This window comes from Eucyclogobius newberryi, unplaced genomic scaffold, assembly GCF_026437365.1.
Source record: "Eucyclogobius newberryi isolate DKJ021-1_F unplaced genomic scaffold, fEucNew1.0.hap1 SCAF_8, whole genome shotgun sequence".
Classification (NCBI taxonomy): domain Eukaryota; kingdom Metazoa; phylum Chordata; class Actinopteri; order Gobiiformes; family Gobiidae; genus Eucyclogobius; species Eucyclogobius newberryi.
In genome coordinates this window covers 11793433-11816942 of record NW_027316500.1, presented here as the reverse complement: position 1 = coordinate 11816942, position 23510 = coordinate 11793433, and the positions used below count along the sequence as shown (strand labels likewise).

Genomic DNA, 23510 nt, shown 5'->3' with positions numbered 1-23510 from the left:
TACCACTGCCGGTCCACGACCGTCACCCACAGACCGCTTTTCTGCGCGGTTGTTTTTTTATGGCTGTTGGCAGCCAACTGGAAAGGTGCATTTACCTCAACTACTGTAGTTGTACTTGTTGTTGTTGTTTTATGGCAGTTAGTATCCAAAGTAGAAGAAGTACGCCTTCTTCTACTTTGGTGTACGTCTTCAACGTATCGTGGAGGTCCGGTAAGTTTATGTTTCATTGTTTTCAAAGCCCATGAGATCAAAGCGGAACGGAATCGCATGCACACACATTCCGTTTGTATTTGTCCAAAAAAAAAAAGTAGTCTAAAGTCTCAAGACGTACAACTACAGTAGGAGGTGGTAATGTAACGCTTGGATACCAACCGCCAAGAAGAAGAGAGGTCAGAGTGGTCTGTAGTAGAGCAAGTTCAAAAGTTAGATTCCTATCGGGGAGAGAGATGAGCGCAATGGTAACCAGGACAGAACGCTCAATGCAGACGTATGAGGGGCACAGGGTGCGGCCCCCACTTTGAGAAGCTCTGCTTTATGTCATTTAGACAGTTACAAGTAGAAATACAGTCAGTTGATCTTTTTGTGTTTTTTAATCCAACAAAAACTCAGTTCGTCTTCGCCGGTCAAAGAAAATCAATGAGTGAAAATGTGTTGCTTTTAGACACTTTATTGGATGTTGCCTGAGGATGTTCAGATTTTTACATTATGTCAACCACATTCAATTCACTCAATACAACACTATATGCACTGGACTGTGGTCTATAATGTGACATGAAAACAAATATTTTAGTGAGATGTAACAACATTCTCAGGAGCATCAATAAATACATTTGTATTTGTGTTGTGAAAAAAGGTTAGAAAAGAATAGTCAAGAGTGTGACCCGGGATGAAAATTACAACTTGGATTTAAATGATTTTATGCCTCTTTTGAGATAAACAAAATGTATAAACTATTGATGCAAATGACAAATGATCTTAGTAGATTGAATGCAAGATATCGGAGTCTTGTGCCTAGTGGAGAAGAAGTATTTACCCCTGAAGACAGAATACAAATTTGAGAATAATGAGCAGTACTTTTTACTAGGACATGGGGCTACAGGGCAAATGAATTCAGATGGATCTTTGTCTTGGGAAAAAAAGGCCTATTTCACAGTACTGTACATTTGAAAACATGGCTATTAACAACTTTCTGTGCAGTGTTTGTCAAGATCAAAATAAGATTAGATACAAAAACACGCCTCAAATGTAATGTTCACAGCATAATTTAAGTTACATTAAGTTATAAATGTAGAGTAATCTGAAGTAGAAGCAGTGTTTTGGTATTTGCTGTGGCGTCTCTAACATAACTATTAATTCATTTCAATAGAGGAGACAGGAGGCGCAGATTGATGGTACTTTCCCCTCTCACACGACATGTTATTCCACAATAGTCGTGAAAACTGTGTACAACAATAAACAGAACCTGCCGGCTTAAGGCGAGTCAATAGAGCACATCCTGATTTCTAGTGGTCTATTATTTACCAAGGCCGACGACATTGTGCTTGGGATTTACTGGTTCTTTGCCAAGTTTGTTGTACGCGCGCAGCCAAAAGGAGATTTTGTCTGCGCTAATCCTCCGCCACGTTACACAAGCAGGTTCAAAGAAACGTGGTCAAGGCAGGGATTTTGGAGAGTCACCATGTAAACTAAAGACAACAGGGAGACAAAAGTACTAAGACCAGGTTGAAAATCTCTTCAAACCACATTTCATTCTCTAATTTCATACAGTAATTAGCACAGAGTGTGTTTGGTTTTGGATTTGATGGCAAAAATCATCCGTAAAATGCAGAAAAAACAAATTAACTTAAAATACAGGTAGCCTATTTGTGTAATATTTCAGAACGCTAACAAATCAAATAAAAAGCAAAATACAACTCTTTTCCCCCTGCCTGCTTCTCATTCAAATCAAGTTAACAATATTAAAATGGTCCAAAGAAATTGCAATAACACATTATATGACATAATGTTAGTCGAATACATATAATAATACGCGCTTGAGGCACATTTTCCACAGTTCCCTTCTCAAAACAGAGCAAGATATGACGAGCTATGCATTTTGTGAACATGACTGCTGCCGTTTCAAGGTTTTCCTCTAAATAGCCGTCCCTACACCTCCTCATTGCGATAATGTGAACATCTGCACCACTGATGGGGGTGGGACGAGGTTGGGATTCTTCCGGAGGGGGGTTACCATGACAACCGCATCCTCAAAGGTCCGTGTGCCGTGATGCCGAAACGATGGAGAAAACCCACAACGCACTGGGTTATTAGGTCACGTATAAATCACAATGTTCACAGGGGCGTAATGAAGCGGGACTTTGCTGCATCTGTCAGCCAAATCTAATTCAAACAGGACAAGCCCATTTTAATGCAATTTCAAAAAGCTAAAGCAGTGAAGATGAAAGGATGAATAGTCTAGACAGGCAAAGAAACACATCTGACATGAGCTGCATTGCCTTAATAATAATAATAATAATAATAAAAAACACATTTTGACGTGGTCATGTGAAGATAATTAAAACAAACCGTTTAAACTCAAGTGTATGAAGTTTACATTTCCCTGCTCATCATGTCTGAAAGAATGCTCTGAATAAAGTCTGGATAAGGTCAATCTTTAAATATATTAAAGGTTAAAGGAACCTCTTTTACAATATGCACATATGATTGAAACAGTGCTAGCTACAAACAGTAGATCTGAGCTAGACTTAAAAAGCAGTTATTTACAGTACAGTAAAATGAAAAATGAAAGAAAAAAAAAGAATGTTGTTGTACTATATACAAAGCCAGTTTGCATATTGGACCAGTCTTCGTGACATCTTTGGACGCAGACATTTTAATTTATGCACGTCGTGAAGCACTTCATCACCGCATCCCTGGAGATAAGAAGAGAGAGAACTGTGTTAGAGCAAGTCACATCATCTTTGTTTGACAGAAATATACTCCAGTTTGGCTCCCAGTTGTGTCTACATGGCACTTCTTACGGATATTTTTCCTTTCTTACAGGTATATTCTTTGTATCATAGCAATTCCTCTATTTCTTCTGTTTGTTTAAAAGTCAAAGTTCTTGTCAAAGAGTGAATTAGACATTGACCCCTTGTCGTCTGGATTACTTCTAGTAAAATTATACTGACCACGACACATTAACAAACTGGAATATTGTGAGGAATAAAAAAACATCTTTGAGTGTCCCAATAACAATATGTCAAGTGTTTTAAAATGTAATGGTTGAGGTTTAATTATCAGACAAATGTGAAAAATGTCTGCATATTTTAATCACAAAAGTGCAGAAATAGCACCTTATACTCTTAATGGAAAGTTTACAACAAAACTTTTCATTCATTTCATTTTTTTTTAAGTCGTGTAGCATTTTTTGTATCTTCAAAACAATATTCACAATATATACACATTTCAATATACTACCTCTCGTTGTAGCCAAGTCTAAAAAAGTAAAATATTATTATTATAATACTATATAGAATTACTGCCACAAAAGAGTGTTTATCATCATAATCATAATTTTGGACAATGCTTAGTGCGCAATTTACTTTGACTTTTGACTTTTACACAATATTCTAACTGAAAGAATGAGATACAGTCGACAACATTAGCTGCAAAAACAGATCTGACGGTACCAAAGCGAAGAATAAATGATGCCTGGTCCAACACGATAAGAGTAAACAGCACTTTGAGATCAACTCAGTCAAGCGTTTCAAACTAACAGTGACATAAAAGGCCATTTGTGCCTTTGTTACACTGATTTGGGTGTGGCTTGTCATGAATAAGTGAGCGTGTTTTGGCGAGGGCAGCTCCAGTGATGGCAGTGGGGGGATGCTTCAGGTAGCGCTTTGGTTGAGGGATGATGCAACGTGAGGGATCGCTATGGCAACCGCATCCGTTTGGCAACTCAGCTCGCCTCTATATACACGGCTGCTAGTGATACCGGGGCCCGTCAGCGTGTGTGTTGCTATGCAGACTCTGCCCCGGAGCCGGAGCCACAAATTTCAGTGGAGGAGGTGTGAAAGCTGCCAAGGTCGAAGAGAGAAAGAAGAAGTGGAGAAAGGGGAGGGGAGAAGCATAACTGTAGACTCCCCCCGACCGACTGGGAGGAGGGGTCTTACGCTTACGTGTGCAGGGCCACTCCAAACACTCAAAAACAACAGAAGTAGGACTTTAAGTGTCTACCCTAGGGCGGGGCGATATGAGGAAGAAAATGAATCACAATTTCCCTTTCCTCATATTGATCAATCACTATTTCTGATTCAATTAGTAAAAACAAATTAAAATGGCAAACTTTTAATCAGTGCCATTTAACACACAAAAAGTCTGTATTCTGCTCCAGAACACATGCTTTTACTGACTTGTTTTTGGCAGTAGATATTTCTTTCGATTAAAAACAAAAAAACAAGCTGATCATTGATAATGATAAACGAATCTTGATTAATTAAAATGTGATTATCCGCAAAGCCTACTCTAGTCAACTCTACATTATAAATTGAGGTTTGTAGGGAATGATTGGAAGAATAAAAACATCTTGAAATAAATTTGAAGTGGCGTTTGATAGTGTTATTTTTCTCCTCATATTATTGCCACACATATGAGGACTAAGATTACGAGCCATGGACATTCAAAAACAAAATAACAGGGATTTAAACACAGAAATTGTGGATCTTGAGGCGTTGCATCCCTTTCAGCAATAAAATAAGTGTTCTATGCAAACATTGTGGAGGTGCTAGGAAGCTAAAACACTGAATGGTGATGAGAATAACACACTGCTAACAACTGAATCTAAATGTACAGTGAAATACTCAAAACAAACTCTTGTTTCTTAAAAAAAACATCCAGTTGAGAGTGTTGTTTTTCTTTCATCACTGTGTCTGAACGTCTGTAGGGGGAGGGGGTCCATACATAGACTCAATAACAACACTTCAACTGGAGTGGGGCCAGATAATACCACATAACATAACGTAATATAATGTAATATAATATGATATAATATGATATAATATAATATGATATGATAATAATAATATATATATATATATATATTTATTATGTTTTGCTATAGCTCTTTATTTAACTAGATGAAGAGCATAATAATAATATAATACTTTTCAGTGATTTTGGTTTGTTCATTGTTTGTTGTGAACTGTTGTTGGTATAAATCTGTAATGTTAGTCATTGTAAATCCCATGAAAAAACCTTACTGTTGATGTATCTTTACTTCTACTATATCTTTGATCTGTTTTCAATATTTTCAATTAAAGCCATCCTTCCTTCATTATTTAAAATATTACAGAAGAGCTTCCTTATAGCGTCAGGGAAAGTGCATATGCAGCGGGATTAGCCAGCAGGCATAAGATGAATTACAAACAAGGTAATATATTTAATAAAAGTTGAGTCAGCGTTAGCCACGGACGGACTAGCCAAGTAAGCTAGTTGTTTACGTCCGGGAAGTCGGACATGTTGGTATTTACGAGTAGAAACGTGTGCGATGAAGTTTCTGCTTTGTAAAAAACAGTGCAAACAATGGAGGCAAAAGATCAAAATGAATGAAATGAAAAATGGATTATAGTAAGAAGATTAAGATGAGAAGATAACTGTGTGGATGGTAATGACTAGAAAACATTTGAATAAGCGAGTCAATCAAATGCTCAGTTGTTGTGAGAAGTCAGTGGTGGTGAATGGCAGAACTGAGTGAAGGAATTTCTGAGGGTGGCAAAAAGTGAACAGGTCTTTGTCTCTGTGTCGTATTGTTGTTGCATTAGAGTTGGGGGGATGGGGATCAAGGGCTGGTCAGAAAGGGGTCGCTCAGCTGTCGGGACGGATTATAGGGTCACCCAAATACACAGGGCACTTAAAAGGAGGGGTGCACGGGCTCCGGGACGGTGGACCAAATGAGACATAACGCGGCTCCCAGCTGGACTGGCAAAACGACATCACACTTGGTGCTCGGCTTGAGTCCTGGCTGCACCATATGGGACAATTTGAGCAGAGAATAACACCGACTCCTCGTGTAAATCATAACACAAGAAAAGAATCACGCTTAAATCAACATGACAGGATTAATAATATAGGATTTCCAAATCAGAGGAGATTTTGATCCTCCACTTTAGCAGGTGCAGTAATATGGTGTCAATCTAATCAAAAATAAATGATTTAGACTCACTCAGATTAACATAAACCCACGTCAAATCATACGAGACATGTTTGGTTAATCTGGAGGCTAAGCGCATCAACACGGGCCAATAAATGAATCCATTTTGATATTTCAGAAAAGGCACTGGGACTCAGAGGAGTGTGAAACAACAAGCTGCCATTTGCTGGACATTAAGTGCCTGCATTAGTCCTGGGGGGATTACAACCATATGGTGAAGGCAAACAGGGCAATGTTTAGAAAGAAATAAAAACATGTTGTGTTAAAGCGTTGTAGTTTGCAGAATGTGACGCCATCAAAAAAACAATACTGTGTAGGGCTGTGGACCTTTAGTCGTTTGGTCGATGCCACTAATCGACCAAAATGTGTACGAGTCGACTATATTTATGTAGGATTTATATAGGAAGATAGCAGAAAGGAGAATGCATGGAGAGCTCTATTTTAGAGATTTGGCAGTGAATTATGAGTTTAATCTGCCTTTTTACCAATAAATGCCATGACTTTTCTGTATGAACCTTTTTTTGGCATCAGCTCCTGTGCAGTTTGGGTCAAATACAAGGTGAGATTGCAGAGATACTGAAAAGATTTGAGAGATTTTGCCAGTTTTGATCCATTGTCCACTTTAGTCGACTCATCGATCTGCAGGGCATGGCTTTAGACCAGGCATGTCCAAACTAGGGCCCGGGGGCCAAATGTGGCCCTTAGACCAATTTTTGTTGGCCTTCCAGCTTCCTGCTATGTTGGCCCAAACAACAAAAAGTAGTACTTTTTAATTGTGAAATTGGGAAAATTCAGGCATATTGATGTTATACCAACCTAATATTAATGTTCCAAGTCTAATTAAAGGTGTGGAGGCTCATCGCAGTTACGTCAAATGCAAAATTTAGAATGATTCACTTTGCCAATCAAAAAATTTGACATTGTCAAGTTGTTCGTGGCCCTCTGCCCCGTTTGAGTTTCAAAATGCGGCCCTTGGTGAAAAAGGTTTGGACACCCCTGCTTTAGACTGTCCGGAATGTCTTGAGTTGACTACAGCCCTAATACAATGTAATATAAAGTCAACGTAGGGAAATAAAGAGTAAAACTTACCGGGCAAATGGTATGTAAGAGATGCTATACCTGAAACACAAAGTCGTCATGTTAATGGAAAGAAAAACATACATTGAAGGTGTTAGCTACAATATTTGTCTGGTATTTGACTTTGTTTTTTTCCCAGTTAAATGCCTTATTTGAAGCACCTTTCCAGGCTTGGTGCTGGCACGTTTGGTAAGCCGTAACGGTCGAATCGTTTCCTTCACATTCCAGTTGGATCTTAAACTGCGCTTGGAGAGATTAAAGTGCAGCTCATAAATGTCGAACATGTGAGGAATTCTGGACATTAGTTAACTGATTAGCTAATGTCGGATTATAGAGTTACACCATAAGTCACAGAGGCATTTTCATCCTCATAAGGAGCAGCTGATGTTGTGAAGTAACAGTGGCACCAACAATGGAAGTGTTAGATTTATTGATCATTACAGTTTACTCTGCTCAGGATTTTGTTCCATTTCAGGTCTTTTTATTCTAAGTTTTTGTTATGTCCTGCTAAAAACATGGTCCAGTCTTTGGTCTGGCATAGATTTAGGGCTAAGTTTAGTCCAGTTTGAGATATCGATTTCAGGTTCTATATTGAAACACACATTATTTGGTTCTTGGGACAGTTTGAAAAGCAAAAACATTAACATTTAAATATATATAAAGACTAAAATGTTATAAAGTAATTTAATTATGTTAATTTACATGTAGAAAACCAAATTATTTCTCTTCTCTAATAGTAGAGAACTCAAATCCATATTTAAATACAAATAAAGGCTTATCTCATCTTATTTGACGATTATTCATGATTATTAAATCTAGAAAGTTGTGAAATCCTTATATTGCTTTTATTCACACTGTCTAAGTGCTGTCATTGCTCAACAAGTGACTAACTTTATAGAATTAACTTTCTGAATGAAAAGGTAGTGTTATTGTGGCATAAAGAGCCAACATTATATTTATAGTATAATGTTAAGTAGTGTTTTGGTTTAGATTAGAATTAAATCACAAAATTCATGTTTGAAAACTTTTACCATTACATTGTGACCTTTATAATCATGATCAGAAATCGACAATGTTGACTTCCATTTCTTTTTTCCGTCCCCCCAGTTCTTATGATTCAAATTAGTCCCACAATGCATTGCACTCGTCCCACAAAGAATAGGACGTTTCCCTGCTGGACATCGCTCGCGTCTGTGTGGGTCAGCGCGGCTCACATTAAAATCCCACGTTCGCGCTGCCGTCTGGAGGGCTGTGTAGGACTGCACTGCGGCCCCGCGGACTCGAGCTGCGAGAACCAACGCGCCTGGGAGATCTGCGACTTCAGGTTTCCATGGTGATGCTCCGACAATGTGCCGGAAGTGAATTTTTGAACGTGGGGGTGCGAAGAGAGCGAGCGGAGCCGACGCGATCCCGCTCACCGAGTAAATCCGGACTCACTATTGTCCTGTAATAGATGGTGTTTGCATTTCCAAGCACTTTAGTCCACACAAAGGTCCAGTCGCAGAGTAAACATGCTTCATTTAAAAAGAAGCACGACCACACATCAATCAGGTCTTTGTTAGAATGTAGACAGACGCCTGCGGTTGACAACATTGAATCATCATATTGTGTTTACATTAGAAGCAGAATTGCCTTTGCATAAGCATTGACTACATTTCGCATTATTAACTGCCACTCAACCACCCGATTAAATCAAAATCAGATGAAATCAAACTAAAAACTCATAATTTATTGTGGATGGAGTTCATAACTGTAGCTTTTTAATTCCTCCTGAATGCAGTCTCATCGCTTATATATGTATCCATTTGAAATCTTAAATCAGAATTATTCAGTTTATTGATTCTCGTGATTGATGAGGAACTAAGAACAACTAATCGTGCCAGTTTAAGAAGCAAAATTAAGCCAGTTCAATTCAATTTTAATCCCAAAAAGTACACTTACAATGTATAGCGCTTTTTATGTGGCTGTTTATACCACAGAAAACGTTACTTTTGCATTCAGAAAGCTTAATTCCATAAAGCTGGCCACATACTATTGGAACAGCAACGTATTAGAATGAAAGAAAATTAAGGATTTCACTTTTGTTTTGTTATGCGTGTCAATAATCGTGAATAATCATTATATCATGACACTTAATGAATCATTAAAAGCACAACCAGGCAAACAGCCAACTTGACACGACTCATGCCTGAAAACGATACACATTTTTAGAACAGACGTAATATCTAAATCTAACGGTCTTGTAAATGTGAGCGATGATAAAGCTGCTGACCCATCTTTTAGCCCGATTCACTTGGGTCAACTTTACTAATTGGATGACGCCGTCTTGAGAGTTGGGTAACGGCTCAACGTATTAAAACCAGCCGCGTTTCAGACAACGGGTTAAAAATACACCGGCCCAGAGCGAAGACGGGACCCCTGGCAGGACGGCGGAGCTCTGACTCGACGCGTTAGTCACACAGATGTGGGTTAGGCAAAGTAGGACGAACGGGTCTCGTAAGCTCCCCACGAAACACGCTGCCAAATGACAGTCTGAGCTCGCACACTTACCATGTCATGGCCAAGAACTGCAGAATACAGAAGATGATAGCGAGTCCTTTTTTACCCCACTGGAACACAAATAAACTTATTGTAATGTTACCAGTATTAAGGGATATACATCTTATGAGTACACGACTATAATGTAATCAGGTGGTACATACCCAAAACACTGCACAAAGTGTTAAAGCCAGACAAAGCTGAAAGATAAATACATTTATTGTGAAAATACAGCATTAATGGATGCTTTGTTATTCACAGAAGAGAAGTTAAAAAAAGAATAGTAAATGTGTAGTTGGGTACTCCCTTTAAGATAAGATAAGATATTCCTTTATTGTCCCACATGGGGAAATTTCATTGGTGCAACGCAGGTAGATACTTTAACAATGTTTACTCTCCAAAGCCATTTTTAAAATACAGGAAAACATAATGTATAACAATGTAGAACTTACCAGCATAACAATTGTTGCTATCAGCCTGGTGGGTTCAAACATGCGCTTCAATTGTTTCAGCGGTCCCATTAGGAAACATGTGCTTTATTCAGGAAAGACAAAGCATTGAAAGACATTTAGAATATTTGGCCTTGACTATAGTTTGTACATCTTATTATACCTCTACATATAATGCATGTTAGTGTTACATGTATTTATATTTCATACATATTTGGATAGATGGATGGGTGAGAATTAAGTTGAGGTGGTGACGATAAATCAATTCAACACCAACTGACTGACTGACTCTCTGTGTGACTGTGTGAATACATTTACATGATTTCTTCTCCGCTTTGGCTGGACGTGATCAGGAGTCGCCACATAAAGTCATTAGCCCTTGTTTAACCTCATCTTTTACATCCAAGACTCCCAAATATCACCTCTGAGCTTAAACGCTTTCTCCAACTACATTCACTTTCCCGCTGTAACGCCGCCAATCTCATTCTGGCTTTTTATTCCGTTACAAGTTCACAAATGTAATGGGATTCGGTTTAGTATGTGACAATGACTGTGCTACATTTTCTTTGTATTTTGGGTCTTCTGCAGTGTCCATTGGAAGTAGTTTATGTCACAAGAAAATACAAACGACCAGATGCATTCATGTTCACTCACAAGGAACAAATCTGAGACGAAAAAAATCACCAAATAACCATGTCTTTTGCCCTGAATACCTGCTGTTCTCATAGACCCTACACTCATTTATGTATGGTACTATTCCTTTCAGTACTAGGGGAATACAATACAATAAGATAAGATAAGATAATCCTCTATTGTCCCACATGGGGAAATTTCATTGTTGCAACGCAGGCAGATACAGAGGTAGATACAGAGGAAAAGGACAGATAACTTATAGGAAGTTTGAAAAACACTCTCAGTAGATACCCACAATACACTCTCAATACCCACAATATCAAGATTTGTCAATACTGCAAAAATGGATACAGGGCACATGATAACCTACGTGTACAACTAGAAAGGACTGCTTTTGTTTAAAAACCTACAATATTTTAAGAACTGTATGTTTATCCATAACGATACTGTGAAGATTTATGTCAATCAAACAAAAATGTGTTAAAACCTGTCTGTCAACTTATTAGTGTGAAATATCTGTAAAATAAATACCAAAAAGGTACAGGAAATATCATCTTATGCCCTTATTAGATAGTTCCCAACACAACTCATTTTGCATCTTCATCAGCTCTTTTTGCTGCATTTCTAAAAATGAATGATATTCTTGATATTCAACTTCTGCAAAATCTTCAAAACAACATTCACAATCATCTAAATGTCGATCTATTGCCCACCTCTGCGTCAAAGTCATTCCCCACAGGATGACGCCGTCTAATACAGTATTTCTCAGTCGATTCAGGGCTATATTTCAGGACGACTGCGATGACACATTCATAAAAACCTCCTACACGCTACGCTTTGCCCGGTGACGTGGGTAAACACAAAGGGTTTCCCGCGCTGCCGGTCCGGACGGAGACGAGCGCAGGGCGACCGAGGAGCGTCGGCGCTGCTCAAGGACTCGAGGTCTGGCGTGTGGGGGTCTGGAGTGTGGGGGTCTGGAGTGTGGGGGTCTGGAGTGTGGGGGTCTGGAGTGTGGGGGTCTGGAGTGTGGGGGTCTGACGTGGGACCCGAGAGCGAGCGATGGAGACGCTTTGTCCGATGGCGCTGTATGAGTCCACGCACAGGCTGTTACTGTTACTCCAGACTGTGACGGGAAGAATACTCCATTGTGTGACCACTAACATTTGATACTCATACTAGAATACCAACACATTGCATCAGGAATGTGCAATGCAGGAAAAAATACTTTAAATGTATTTAGAATGTTGGTGATTCATAATGTATTCTGTGACGTGGTCTAATCAGAGTACTGTATTCTGAATGAATTGAATGAAATAAGTTGCATTATATTATAGTGTAAAATAATAAACAATATAAGATTAAAACAGCTTGTTCTTTTTGTTTCGACGTTTGTTATGCACTTACTTCAAGTTTAAAGTGAAATTGCACATGCACTCACTGTAAGAGCTCCGTTTTCTATTGTTCTCACTAATTCCATGACGTTTTGAAGCCTGGATTGTGTAAATGTATTCTGAAAACCACCAAATGAACAAGTAACTCTACCAGAATATTACTCTAAATTAGTGTTCTGAATAAGTATTTATCAAAACAAACGGCAGCATCTCCAGACTGGACTGGAACGCACATAAAATCATACAATCACAATGTCTTTGGGTTCTCGTCTCCCTGTCCCATACTGATGGAAATAAACTTCTCCAGACTCATGCCTCTTCATTTATTTCAACTCTCGCTGCTTCAATTCAATCAATTGATTTTCATTTTGTGTGACATTTAATATTAAATATAAAATGTCTCAGAATTGTACATTTAAGCGTCTCTGGGGTTCAAAGTAGGGCTGCAGGATAGCTCACAAATCAATATTACCGTAGAATGGTCTCAATTAGCAAATCACAACAAATGCAATTAGGATGACAAAATATCCTGTCTCATTATGTGTGAAAGATGCTAAAACTGTAGTTTAATCATCCACAAACATGTTCTGAAATGCAAGTTTCAAATGTTTACTTTCTTTGAGCTATAACCTTCTATTAAAACACAATTTGCAAATCCAATTACAATCGCAATACTTTTGTTCAGCCCCATTTCAAAGTGATGAAAATTTGCCATAATAAACCATTCAAAACTACATATAATCTTACTTTTGAATTTGTAAAAACAGAAATCTGAAACCCACAAATAGATTTAAATGAGATATTCAAATGGACACATATTGACAGAAATGTCTGTAAAACTTGTGTCATAGATTCTTATTTGTTTAATTTTAAATTATTCAAGCCCTGAGAGTGTTATGAATCAAACTCATTGATTAAAATTACCATAATTGTTCACAAATCAGAAGACAAAAAGAAACATTTACATTTTTATCAAATTAGGATGGACTGGTGACTTGGATAACAAACCTACAAAGCATTTGCAGTCATTTTTATACTGTATTTTACTTTGTTGGTGTTGTTTACATAAAGATAGATGAATATTCTACATATTTGTGATTTCCATGGTTAAGTGACGCTGAACATTTACTGTAATTATTGTCAAACTGCTTCTTAGTGATTAGTGAAGATAAATGAAAAATGCCAATTATGCTAGTAAGAACAAGTAAAAACTGAGTCACAGCCAAGAGCGGAGAGCTAAGTGGAGTGTCATTGAAGACATTATGAATCATTGCGTGGCACTTTTGGCTCGCATTATTAGGCCGCATTAGTAATTAAAAGCATGAAGCAAAGCCAACAATTAGACCGGCCAAGTTACTGTTGGCTCGGAGTCTTACCTGGAAAGAGCCATCACGTTGCCTAAAGTGTAAAAAACGGCGAAGAGCTTGATTCCATTTGGAAGGAACAGGAGAGCTGAGCCCTAGTCAACAAAAATAGAATTTGTTAGTTTCATTTGAATATCTATTTATAGCAACACTACAGTATGTTGAGACTTGTGCTAGTTTCAGTCAAAATCCACACAACTGCTCCATTTTCTACATCCGTTGTGGTAGGCGCCATTTAGTGACACTCTTCTAATCATTCTTAATTATCATCTCATTTAAGCTGTGACATTGCTTTTAGTTTACATCCAGGTTTAATCATAATTCAGTTTATGCATTACTTGGTCCTGTTTGAGTCTAGTTATGGACCAGCGTTAAGTCTATAACTAGTAACCACCATTTAGAAAATATGATGAGGTGGTGGTTGAAAACCACCTTTCTAGATCACTGGTTCTCAAACTGTGGTATGCGTACCATAGGTGGCCCCTGAGCTCCTTCAGGTGCAACGCGAATACATCAGCAGTTAAATTAATTGCAGAATTGAGTCAATCTAATCTACATTTTTGTCATTGTTTGGGTTAGTCCTGGTATGAAACTAGTAAAGCAATAGTTTAATCCTATTTTAGATCTTGTTTAGCTCGTTTAGTCCCGTTTTAGACCTGATTTAACTCTAGCTTAGTCCTATTTTAGACCTAGTAAAGATCTAGTTTAGTCCTATTTTGGACCGTGCTTAGCTTAGTTTAGTCCTATTTTAGACCTTGTTAAGATCTAGTTCAGACCCGTTTAGACATGGTTTAGCTCTAGTTTAGTCCTATTTTAGACCTTGTTTAGCTCTAGTTTAGTCCTATTTTAGTCCTGTTTAGCTCTAGTTTAGCCCTATTTTAGACCTTGTTTAGCTCTAGTTTAGTCCTATTTTAGTCCTGTTTAGCTCTAGTTTAGCCCTATTTTAGACCCTGTTTAGCTCTAGTTTAGCCCTATTTTAGACCCTGTTTAGCTCTAGTTTAGCCCTATTTTAGACCCTGTTTAGCTCTAGTTTAGCCCTATTTTAGACCCTGTTTAGCTCTAGTTTAGTCCTGGTTTAGACCTAGTTTAGATCTGGTTTGGATCTGGTTTAGATCTGGTAATACTCGGAAAAGGGGAAATATGTTCTAAGGTGGTACTTGGTGTGAAAAGTTTGAGAACCACTGTTTTAGATCATATCTGGCTCCCCCTAGTGGTAAGAAATGTTTTCAATTGAAATGGAAAGGGAAAGAAAAATGAGACTTTGTAATTAAGAGAAAAGGCCACTCAAACATATTTCTAATGCAATATGTAATCAGCTAAATCATCCACACAATTGATGATATTATGATCAACAATTTGAAAACGAAAATGTTATATGGTTTGAATGGGAAAAGTCCTCTAATTGTTGTATATAACAAAAAGTCGAAACCAAAACCTAATGTTAATACAATGCATGTGCATGATAAAAAGAATATATAATGTATTGAAATGGTCTGACTCATAAAGAAGTAGTAGAACACTGTGTCACTATCAGCCTCCACCCGAGCTTCCTGCCATTATTTCACAAAGCTAAAAAGTGTCTGACAGCACATTCTCCAACAGCTGAACAGGACAGCAGCCAAAGCAAAGCAACAATAAAACTATTAGGATTAGACAAGACAAGCAGATGATCTTTGCAGGTGGAGAGAATATGGAGAGTAAACTGTAGACCGTAGACTAACATTCATAAAGGTCAATTCATTAAAGTTCAGCTCTTACTCTCACACAATATGGAGACAACATGTGATATACTGCAACTGCCACAACAACTCAAATGGTCAGACAGAGTTTAATGAGAGCAATTTCTTTCGTTTTTGAGTCATTTGAATACCTTGTTGTGAGTCGCTTTGCGTTTTAACCAGAAGTTAAAACGCAATGAAACAACTCGATAAATACACGTCACTGAAGTAGTTGACAGAGTTCAGATCTGTTGCGAAAAGTTTCAAAAAAATGTAGGACAGGACTGAATTCTATGGTACAATTTGCTGTTTAGTTGCCAAACTGTGGATTTGCTGGCATCGTTTACGGTCAACAACTCTGTAAATATCTAGTTAGAAGTCTTCTCTGTCCGCGTAGATAAGCAAATGTGATTTTTTTAAAAACCATAGCTGAAGGAAGTGGTGCGATTATTCAACCCCAAAGACGTGAATGTTATCAGTTAAAAGGACTTTAAGCCATGAGGTCAATATGGCAAGATTGTGGGGCCGATTTCTAACAAATAATGATACTTTTGTGGATCATGAGTTTGGAAATATCATTCAAAAACATGAAAGTATATAGGCCTGTTGTTATATTATTATCAATGTAAATAAATAATACATATTCACATCATATAGGCTCTTGTCCTTAATCCGAAATGACAAAGTCATCCATTTCTAGAATGTAATGTGTTTTGAGTTTTGAGTTTGGTTAAACACAGAGTGACATAATCCCGCGTCCAGCGCCAGACTCACCAGGATGGAACACAAAATGCCCACAGCGAAGCATACGATGAAACATTTGATCCTGGTGGTGTAGCTGAGCGTGCTGGCATCAAGGACCTGTGCAGACAAAGGGAGGATGTCAAACACAACGCTCTTGATGGGTTAAACACACAACACATGATTCACACTCTGGGAAAAGATGAAGGTTTTCTGAAGTAAACACAGAAAACACCAGCGTTAGGTTGTTGCTGCACACTCAACTCAAACAACTTACACGTAATGTCAAATTCCGACAATAATGCTGGATATCAGGGAGAGCAACGCTTCATTGAGTCACAAAAAAGTAATAAAAATGTAAGATGTCAAAACACAAACGTACATTGGCTGCCTAATGGTGCAAATTACTAGTAGCCAAAAAAGCCTTTAAAAGATTGTATTAAATATTTTGTGAATTGCAGAATGGAGGCAAAAGTGAAGTGGACATAATGTGAGTTCAATGACAATTTCAATCAACCACTAAATATTGTAAAAGGTGAAAAATCTAGGTCGTTTTGGTGAATGAAAACAGTTACGCATAAGTAATATCACAAGGTTGACCCATATTCGTTCTTCACATATATACACATACTATGCCGACACGATTACTGTGTGTTTTGCTAAAATTCAATTTGGAGGCTTAGTATTTTTTTTGTATTTTTAACTTTTGTTTTAAATAGAGAATCATCGTATTTTTACCTTAGAAATTTAGTAACTGTTTTTGTTGTAGTTTTTTTTTTAATGGAATGTTTTGAATTGTTAGAAAGAAAAATCAAAAAAAGAAGACCAAATTTAATTAAATCATAAGTATTTTTAGATTACAAGTCAATGCTCATTTCACTTGTGTTTTCACCCAGGGACATAGCACCTTCTGATGATGACATTGACACTTTAAAGGGTCTAAAACAAAGACACAATACATAAATAAATAAGGCACAATCTTACCTCGTTTCCTCCTGATCATGATTGCATGTAAAAGCATTAACAAACACGTAAATACAAGTTGTTATGGCGCTAAAGAAGAACTCAAACGACCCAATGATAAGTACAAGTTTATATCATATGTGGAGCACAATTCGTGCATTAAAATGACAGAGATGACAGAAATATCAAAACATTAAAAATAGATAAGGTGGCGTCTGGCGAGTCGAGATAAGCCCCAGGAGACAGAATATTCCTCTTCATTCAGCAAAACAGTGCCAAACACAGGATATAAGCACATAGCAGTGGTAACAGTAAATATACAGCATTAGCTTTAGCTCACTGTACTGTTATTACAGCATTAGCTTTAGCTCACTGTTACATTACCTGCGCGGTGAGACCCAGCTCCTCGTTTTCCTCCTGACCGCTGAGCACACGGCGAAGCTTGTCCATCGCTGTAAACTAAAGCCAAACTAACAACTATTTATGTAGCTTCCCACTTGACTTCGATCATAAACGTTTATATCGCGACTTCGGCTGGTGCACCACAACTTTGGTCGCTGCAGGAGTGAAATGTTCTTCGACTTTTTGCTTCCGGAAGAGACGCCTATTATCCAGAACTGACCTGAGAACGGTTTTGACTTTGCCGTAATGGTGTGGAGTGCGCGCTTTGGGGCGGTGAAGGAACAGACCTGGGATCAGTTTGTCAGCTTCACGCCAAAACACGGCGTTTCCTGTCATGTGTCTCCTTCAGGGCGGTCGTAAAAAGTAGTAGTCTCTCTCAGTCTTTAACTTTAAATAATATACATAATACAAATGCATGGACCTAGTAGCCTAAGTAAATGTTTTATCTCTTTAGGGGCCATTTCTGCTTTTATTTTAGAACATACAACGTACTTGTTGCGCAAAGGAGGGTCACATTTATTGCTTGAACTCTGTCGGCCTCTAGTGGTAGTTTGTAGACGATGCAGACATTCCCGCTTGATTCCATGGGCTTTGAACATCAGAATCAGAATCAGAATCAGAACCAGAACCAGAAAGCCTTTCTGATTCTGATTGCCATTGCCATTGTCAATGAACATGTTTCACAAACATAGGAACTTGCTTTGGTGATCTGGTTACCTGAGCAGCCAGTTCCTCACACATTCTGTTCAAATGCTGAACACTCCTGGATGATGAGGGATTACAACCACTTGATTTACAATAAATGTTCAATTAGCCCTCACTTCCGGTCATGCTGTGCTCCTTCTCTCTCTCTCTCTCTCTCTCTCTCTCTCTCTCTCTCTCTCTCTCTCTCTCTCTCTCTGTGTGTGTGCGTGTGCGTGCGCGTGCGTGTGCGTGTGTGTGTGTGTGTGCGTGTGCGTGTGTGTGTGTGTGCGTGCATGTGTGCGTGTGTGAAATATGTGTAAATTAGGTAACACATTATCTTTAACATTTGATTAGTGTTTCAGTAAGTATTTTATCTCGTGTTTACAAATAAAAGGGGATCAAAGTCAATGTATTCCTCCAGTACTCATCCCAAGAGTGTGGGGTCAGGCAGTGTCCTAAATCTTTTGCCAGATTATTCATTTGTACATGGAAGGCAGAAGTATAATTGGAGAAACTAACAGAAAATTACCAAAAATAGGCAAGGCAAGGCAAGTTTATTTGTAGAGCACATTTCATACACAAGGCAATTCAAAGTGCTTCACAGCAGGAAAAATGCATTCAAATCACAAAGAAATGACAGAAACAGAAATACAATAAAATTAACTAAATTAAAAATTATCAATCCAACTGATTTTCTAAACTAATAAAATCACAAACAAAAGAGAAGAGTGCAAAGAAAAAATCCTTTCAGTCATATGCGCAGCTAAACAAAACTGTTTTTAGCTTAGATTTGAACATTGTCAGAGTTGAAGCCTGTCTCACATCTTCAGGAAGACTGTTCCAGATTTTAGCTGCATAAAACTGAAACGCAGATTCCCCATGTTTTGTCCTGACTCTGGGCACCAGCAGGAGGCCGGTCCCTGAGGTCCTCAGAGTCCGAGATGGTTCATATGGCACTAACATATCCAAGATGTACTTTGGTGCTAGGCCATGGAGAGACTTGTACACAAGCAGAGCTGCTTTAAAGTCTATTCTCTGAGCCACAGGGAGCCAGTGCAGAGACCTGAGAACAGGACTAATGTGATCATACTTCCTGGTTCTGGTCAGGACCCGAGCAGCAGCGTTCTGGATGTACTGCAGCTGTTTTACAACTCGTTTGGAGAGGCCAGTGAGCAGGCCGTTACAGTAGTCTAATCTACTGGAGACAAACGCATGGATAAGTCTCTCTAAATCTGGTTTTGACACTATATTTTTTATTTTGGCAATGTTTTTTAGATGGTAAAAAGCTGCTGATGTTATTGATTTGACGTGGCTATTAAAGTTCAAGTCTGAGTCCATTATTACCCCCAGATTTCTAATTTGGTTTGTAGGTTTTAGAGCGAGACTCTGGAGGTGACCGCTAACACTTTCTCTTTGTTTCTGTGGGCCAAAAACGATTATTTCAGTCTTGTCTGAGTTCAGCTGGAGAAAGTTGTTTTGCATCCACAAACTGATCTGTTGGATGCAGTGACAGAGTGAATCTACTGGTCCATAGTCACCTGCCGATAGTGAAACATAGATCTGAGTGTCGTCTGCATAATTGTGATAAACACATTTTCACTGCGTATCAACTGACCCAACGGCAGCATGTAGAGGTTGAACAGAAGGGGACCCAGGACTGACCCTTGGGGCACTCCACAGGTCAGGGTCATGTGGTCTGAGACACAGCTACCAATTTCAACAAAGTACTTCCTGTCTTCCAGATAGGACCTTAACCAGTTTAGGGCAGTGCCAGTGATGCCCACCCAGTCCTCTAGTCTCTGTAAGAGGATCCCATGATCAACAGTGTCAAAAGCAGCACTCAGATCTAACAGAATTAAGACTGAGGCTTTGCCCGTGTCAGTGTTCAGGCGGATGTCATTTGTCACCTTGACAAGAGCAGTCTCAGTGCTGTGATGAGGTCTAAAACCTGACTGAAAAACATCAAATGAGTTGTTTATTAAGAGGAAATCTGTGAGCTGTTGGTAAACAACCTTTTCAAGGAATTTGCCCAAAAATGGCAGATTAGAGATGGGCCGGTAATGACTCAGTACTGCGGCATCAAGACTGCTCTTCTTTAGGAGAGGCTTTATGACCGCAGTTTTCAAAGACATTGGGAATGTTCCAGATTGAAGCGACATGTTAACTATGTGAGTGAATGGTGCTAACAAACTGTTCAGCACAGACTTTAGAAATCTGGTGGGTAACACATCAAGGCAGCATGTAGATGAACTCAGACTGGTGATGATCTCATGGACAGTTTTGTCAGTTACTGGTGCAAAGTGAGTTAGCTCTAAGTGTCTTGGTGGTTTTAGGGTAATTTTTTGCATTGTGGGATTTATAGCATTTTTAATGCCCTGAACTTTGTCATTAAAGAATAATGCAAACTCATTACACTTGGATGTGGAAATGAGTTCTAACGGCAGCTGAGCTGGAGGGTTTGTTAATCTGTTTACTGTGGCAAACAGGACACGCGAGTTGTTACTGCAGCTTCCAATTATTTCAGAAAAATATCTTTCCCTAGTTCTACATAAGATTAGGTTGTACATGTTCAGCTTTTCTTTGTAAATCTCTTTTTGAACCTGGAGCTTTGACTTGCGCCATTTCCGTTCGGCCCTGCGGCACTCCCTTTTCTGTGCCCTGACCGAATCATCATTTCTCCACGGCGCCTTCTGCTTATTTTTAACCATTTTAGCCTTTATAGGGGCGATGGTGTCCAGAACATTCAAAACACTAGATGTAACAGAGTTCAACAAATCATTTACATTAGAACATGAGACATTTTCAAAGTTTATCATTTCCATAAACAGTGCACCTGTGCCATCACTTATGTGTCTCCTCTGAACAACTGCAGGACCAACCGGAGGTTGGGGAGAAACAGACAGGTCAAAGAAGACACAGAAATGATCAGACAGAGCAACATCGATCACATTAACATTTGAAACATTTACCCCCTTTGTAATTATGAGATCTAGAGTGTGTCCTTTGCTGTGGGTGGGGCCTCTCACATGCTGAGTAAGACTGAAGGTTTCAAGGACAGCATCAAGCTCTTTAGCGTTTCTGTCACAAATATTATCAACATGCACATTGAAATCACCTGTAATGACCAAACCATCAAAGTCTGTGCATATGACTGAAAGCATCTCAGTAAAATCATCAATAAAACTTTGGCAGTGCTGGGGAGGCTTGTATAAAACAATGAAGAGAATGGATGGAGACCGTTTTAGCTCCATTTTAAAGGATACATACTCAAATGATGAAAACACCCCAAAAGACAACCTGCGGGTAATTATTTCATCTCTAAAGACAGCACAGACTCCACCCCCTTTTTTGTTTTCTCGTGTTTCAGATTCAAATTTAAAGTTGGGTGGAGCAGATTCTATCAGAACTACATTTCCTGTGTTTTTGTCAAGCCATGTTTCAGTTAAAAACATAAAATCAAGATTATAAGAAGAAATAAAATTATTAATTAAGAGAGATTTGTTACATAAGGATCTGACATTTAGCACAGCAAGTTTCAGACTAGTTTCAGTGGGACTGGGCTTTATCTTTTCACAGGGAATATGAATCACATTTCTCAGATTGGGCCTGACTCGCATTTTGTTTTTCCATCTGTGTGATGATGTGACTACAGAAATAGCACTAGGGGGGGCTCTTTTTACATAGGGCCCCGGGTTGGTTTGATTTTTAATGTGACAATAAGTCCCGGCAACGCTGAGACCCAGTGCATCCTAGCTATGGGAGATACCAGGTGAAAGGCGAGGTTGGATGGGTGGTGGGGCTTTTGTAGCCAAGGAGAGTTTGGGACCAGGTGAGAGGCGAGGGGGGATGGGTGGTGGGGCTTTTGTTGGTGTAGTCGGCATAGCCCTTGCTATATTGGGCGTGAGTGGAGCCATCTTAATGCCTGATTTGATCAGACTTTCAAAATGGCTGGGAAGGCCCATGGGTGAGAGTGGAGATGAGAAGGAGAATGATGAATCTTTAGTGGGAGTAGATGTTGCAGGGGGAACCCAGGGCTGGTGTGAAGGCAGGGGCGATGACAGGGATGTTGTTGGGCTTGTCACAGATGGGTCCAAGGCCTTTGAATATTGTTCCTTTGCTGGAGGCGGTGGAGGTGAATGTGGAGCAGCTGGAGCTGAATCCTTTGCTGGTGGTGGTGGAGCAGCTGCTGATGAATCCTTTGGTGGAGGCTGAGGTTGTGGTGCTTTTGATGTTGAAACATTGGCTCGGTCTCTGGCTGAGGGAGCAGGAATTCTTCTCTCATTCCTCTCTTCTCTAACTATCTGCTCAGGACCCTGTCCAGGCCCAGTCCAATGCCTCAGAGCGTGGAGCAGGTTCTCTGTCAGCACCCTCACTCCACCTCTGCATAGGTGGGGGCCATTTCTCTTAAACAGGTCCTCTCGTTTCCAGAATAGATAGAAGTTCTCAATATAGTGTAGTCCTCTCGGGGAACACTCTTTGGACAGCCATGTGTTCAGCTGAAGAAGCCGGCTAAACTTGTTTATCCTCCTGTCGATGTTTGGAAGAGGTCCACTTATGAATGTTTTGATTTCCATTTTATAAAGCACGTCGAATAACTTCAAGAAGTCTTTTTTCAAAACTTCAGTCTGTTCCCGCCGCATGTCCACTGCACCCACGTGCACAATCAGCTGTTTAGCTCCTCCATGCTTAGCCATAATATTTGGAAGGAGTGACGTTATCTCAGAAACAGTGGCGCTTGGAAAAGAATGTGTGTTTATCTTTTCATGCGTCATGTGACTTATCGCGCCGTCCCCAACTAAAACAATCTCCGTGACCTTGGCTTTTGGCATAGATCCTCCTCGCTGTATTTTGGCCACGTCATCTTTCCTTTTTTCATTTAATTCCATCTCTGAAAGTGGTAAAAATCTGTTGGTGAGCTGTATTTTAGGTGACTTCACGTTATCTTTGTATCGTTTAGGCTTTGCTCCAAGTTTGTTCCAAGAAACAGCCTGGTCTTTCTGGTTTTTAGACAGTTTTGGAAACGACACAGAGTCACTGCGGTTTAGGTTGAAAGTAGCAGTTTTTCTTGTAAAAAGTGTGCTTTTCTTACCGTCGGTTGACACAGGAATGGTATCGTGAAGAACTTTTTCAGATTCCAAAACAAATATCAGTGTTTTCAGCTCATTAATTTCTTGTTGATATTTCCGACAGCGTTCACAGTCTTTCTCACTTCTTCTCCCGGACATGTCGCTGGCGTCAGATATGTTGTTAAAACTGGAAAAATGTTCTTAAAATCCTTGGTTTACTTGAAAAAGTCTAAAGCAAAAATGTTTGGAAGACAAAAACTGATTAAAAAGCAAAATAAATAAGGAAAGCAG

General features: G+C 39.1%; 2 protein-coding genes and 1 long non-coding RNA gene across 3 annotated transcripts in view; 1 reads left to right on the top strand and 2 right to left on the bottom strand.

The window, feature by feature from the left end:
- The window catches only part of oit3 (oncoprotein induced transcript 3), a 187816-nt gene that overhangs the window by 152220 nt on the left and 12086 nt on the right, over positions 1–23510 (top strand). The window lies entirely within an intron of this gene.
- On the bottom strand, positions 652–17687 carry sft2d1 (SFT2 domain containing 1). The gene is made up of 8 exons (XM_072437068.1): positions 17452–17687; positions 16138–16224; positions 13658–13740; positions 10261–10342; positions 9973–10008; positions 9821–9879; positions 7283–7312; positions 652–2912 (listed from the first exon to the last, which is right to left on the bottom strand). Exons 1-8 carry the CDS (start codon positions 17515–17517, stop codon positions 2873–2875), a joined length of 483 nt encoding a protein of 160 aa, XP_072293169.1. The 5' UTR covers positions 17518–17687; the 3' UTR covers positions 652–2872.
- LOC140351287 (uncharacterized) lies at positions 16266–17162 on the bottom strand. The gene is made up of 2 exons (XR_011925350.1): positions 17089–17162; positions 16266–16430 (listed from the first exon to the last, which is right to left on the bottom strand). It is a non-coding gene; the product is annotated as an uncharacterized lncRNA (long non-coding RNA).

What these genes read in the sequence shown, in the direction of transcription:
- sft2d1 (XM_072437068.1), bottom strand. Translation starts at nt 17,517, where the DNA reads ATGGACAAGCTTCGCCGTGTGCTCAGCGGTCAGGAGGAAAACGAGGAG. An exon ending in AGCTGGGTCTCACCGCGCAG is followed by an intron (nt 16,225 to 17,451) that starts GTAATGTAACAG and finishes TTGTCTGCACAG; the next exon opens with GTCCTTGATGCCAGCACGCT. An exon ending in TAGCAACAATTGTTATGCTG is followed by an intron (nt 10,009 to 10,260) that starts GTAAGTTCTACA and finishes TTTATCTTTCAG; the next exon opens with CTTTGTCTGGCTTTAACACT.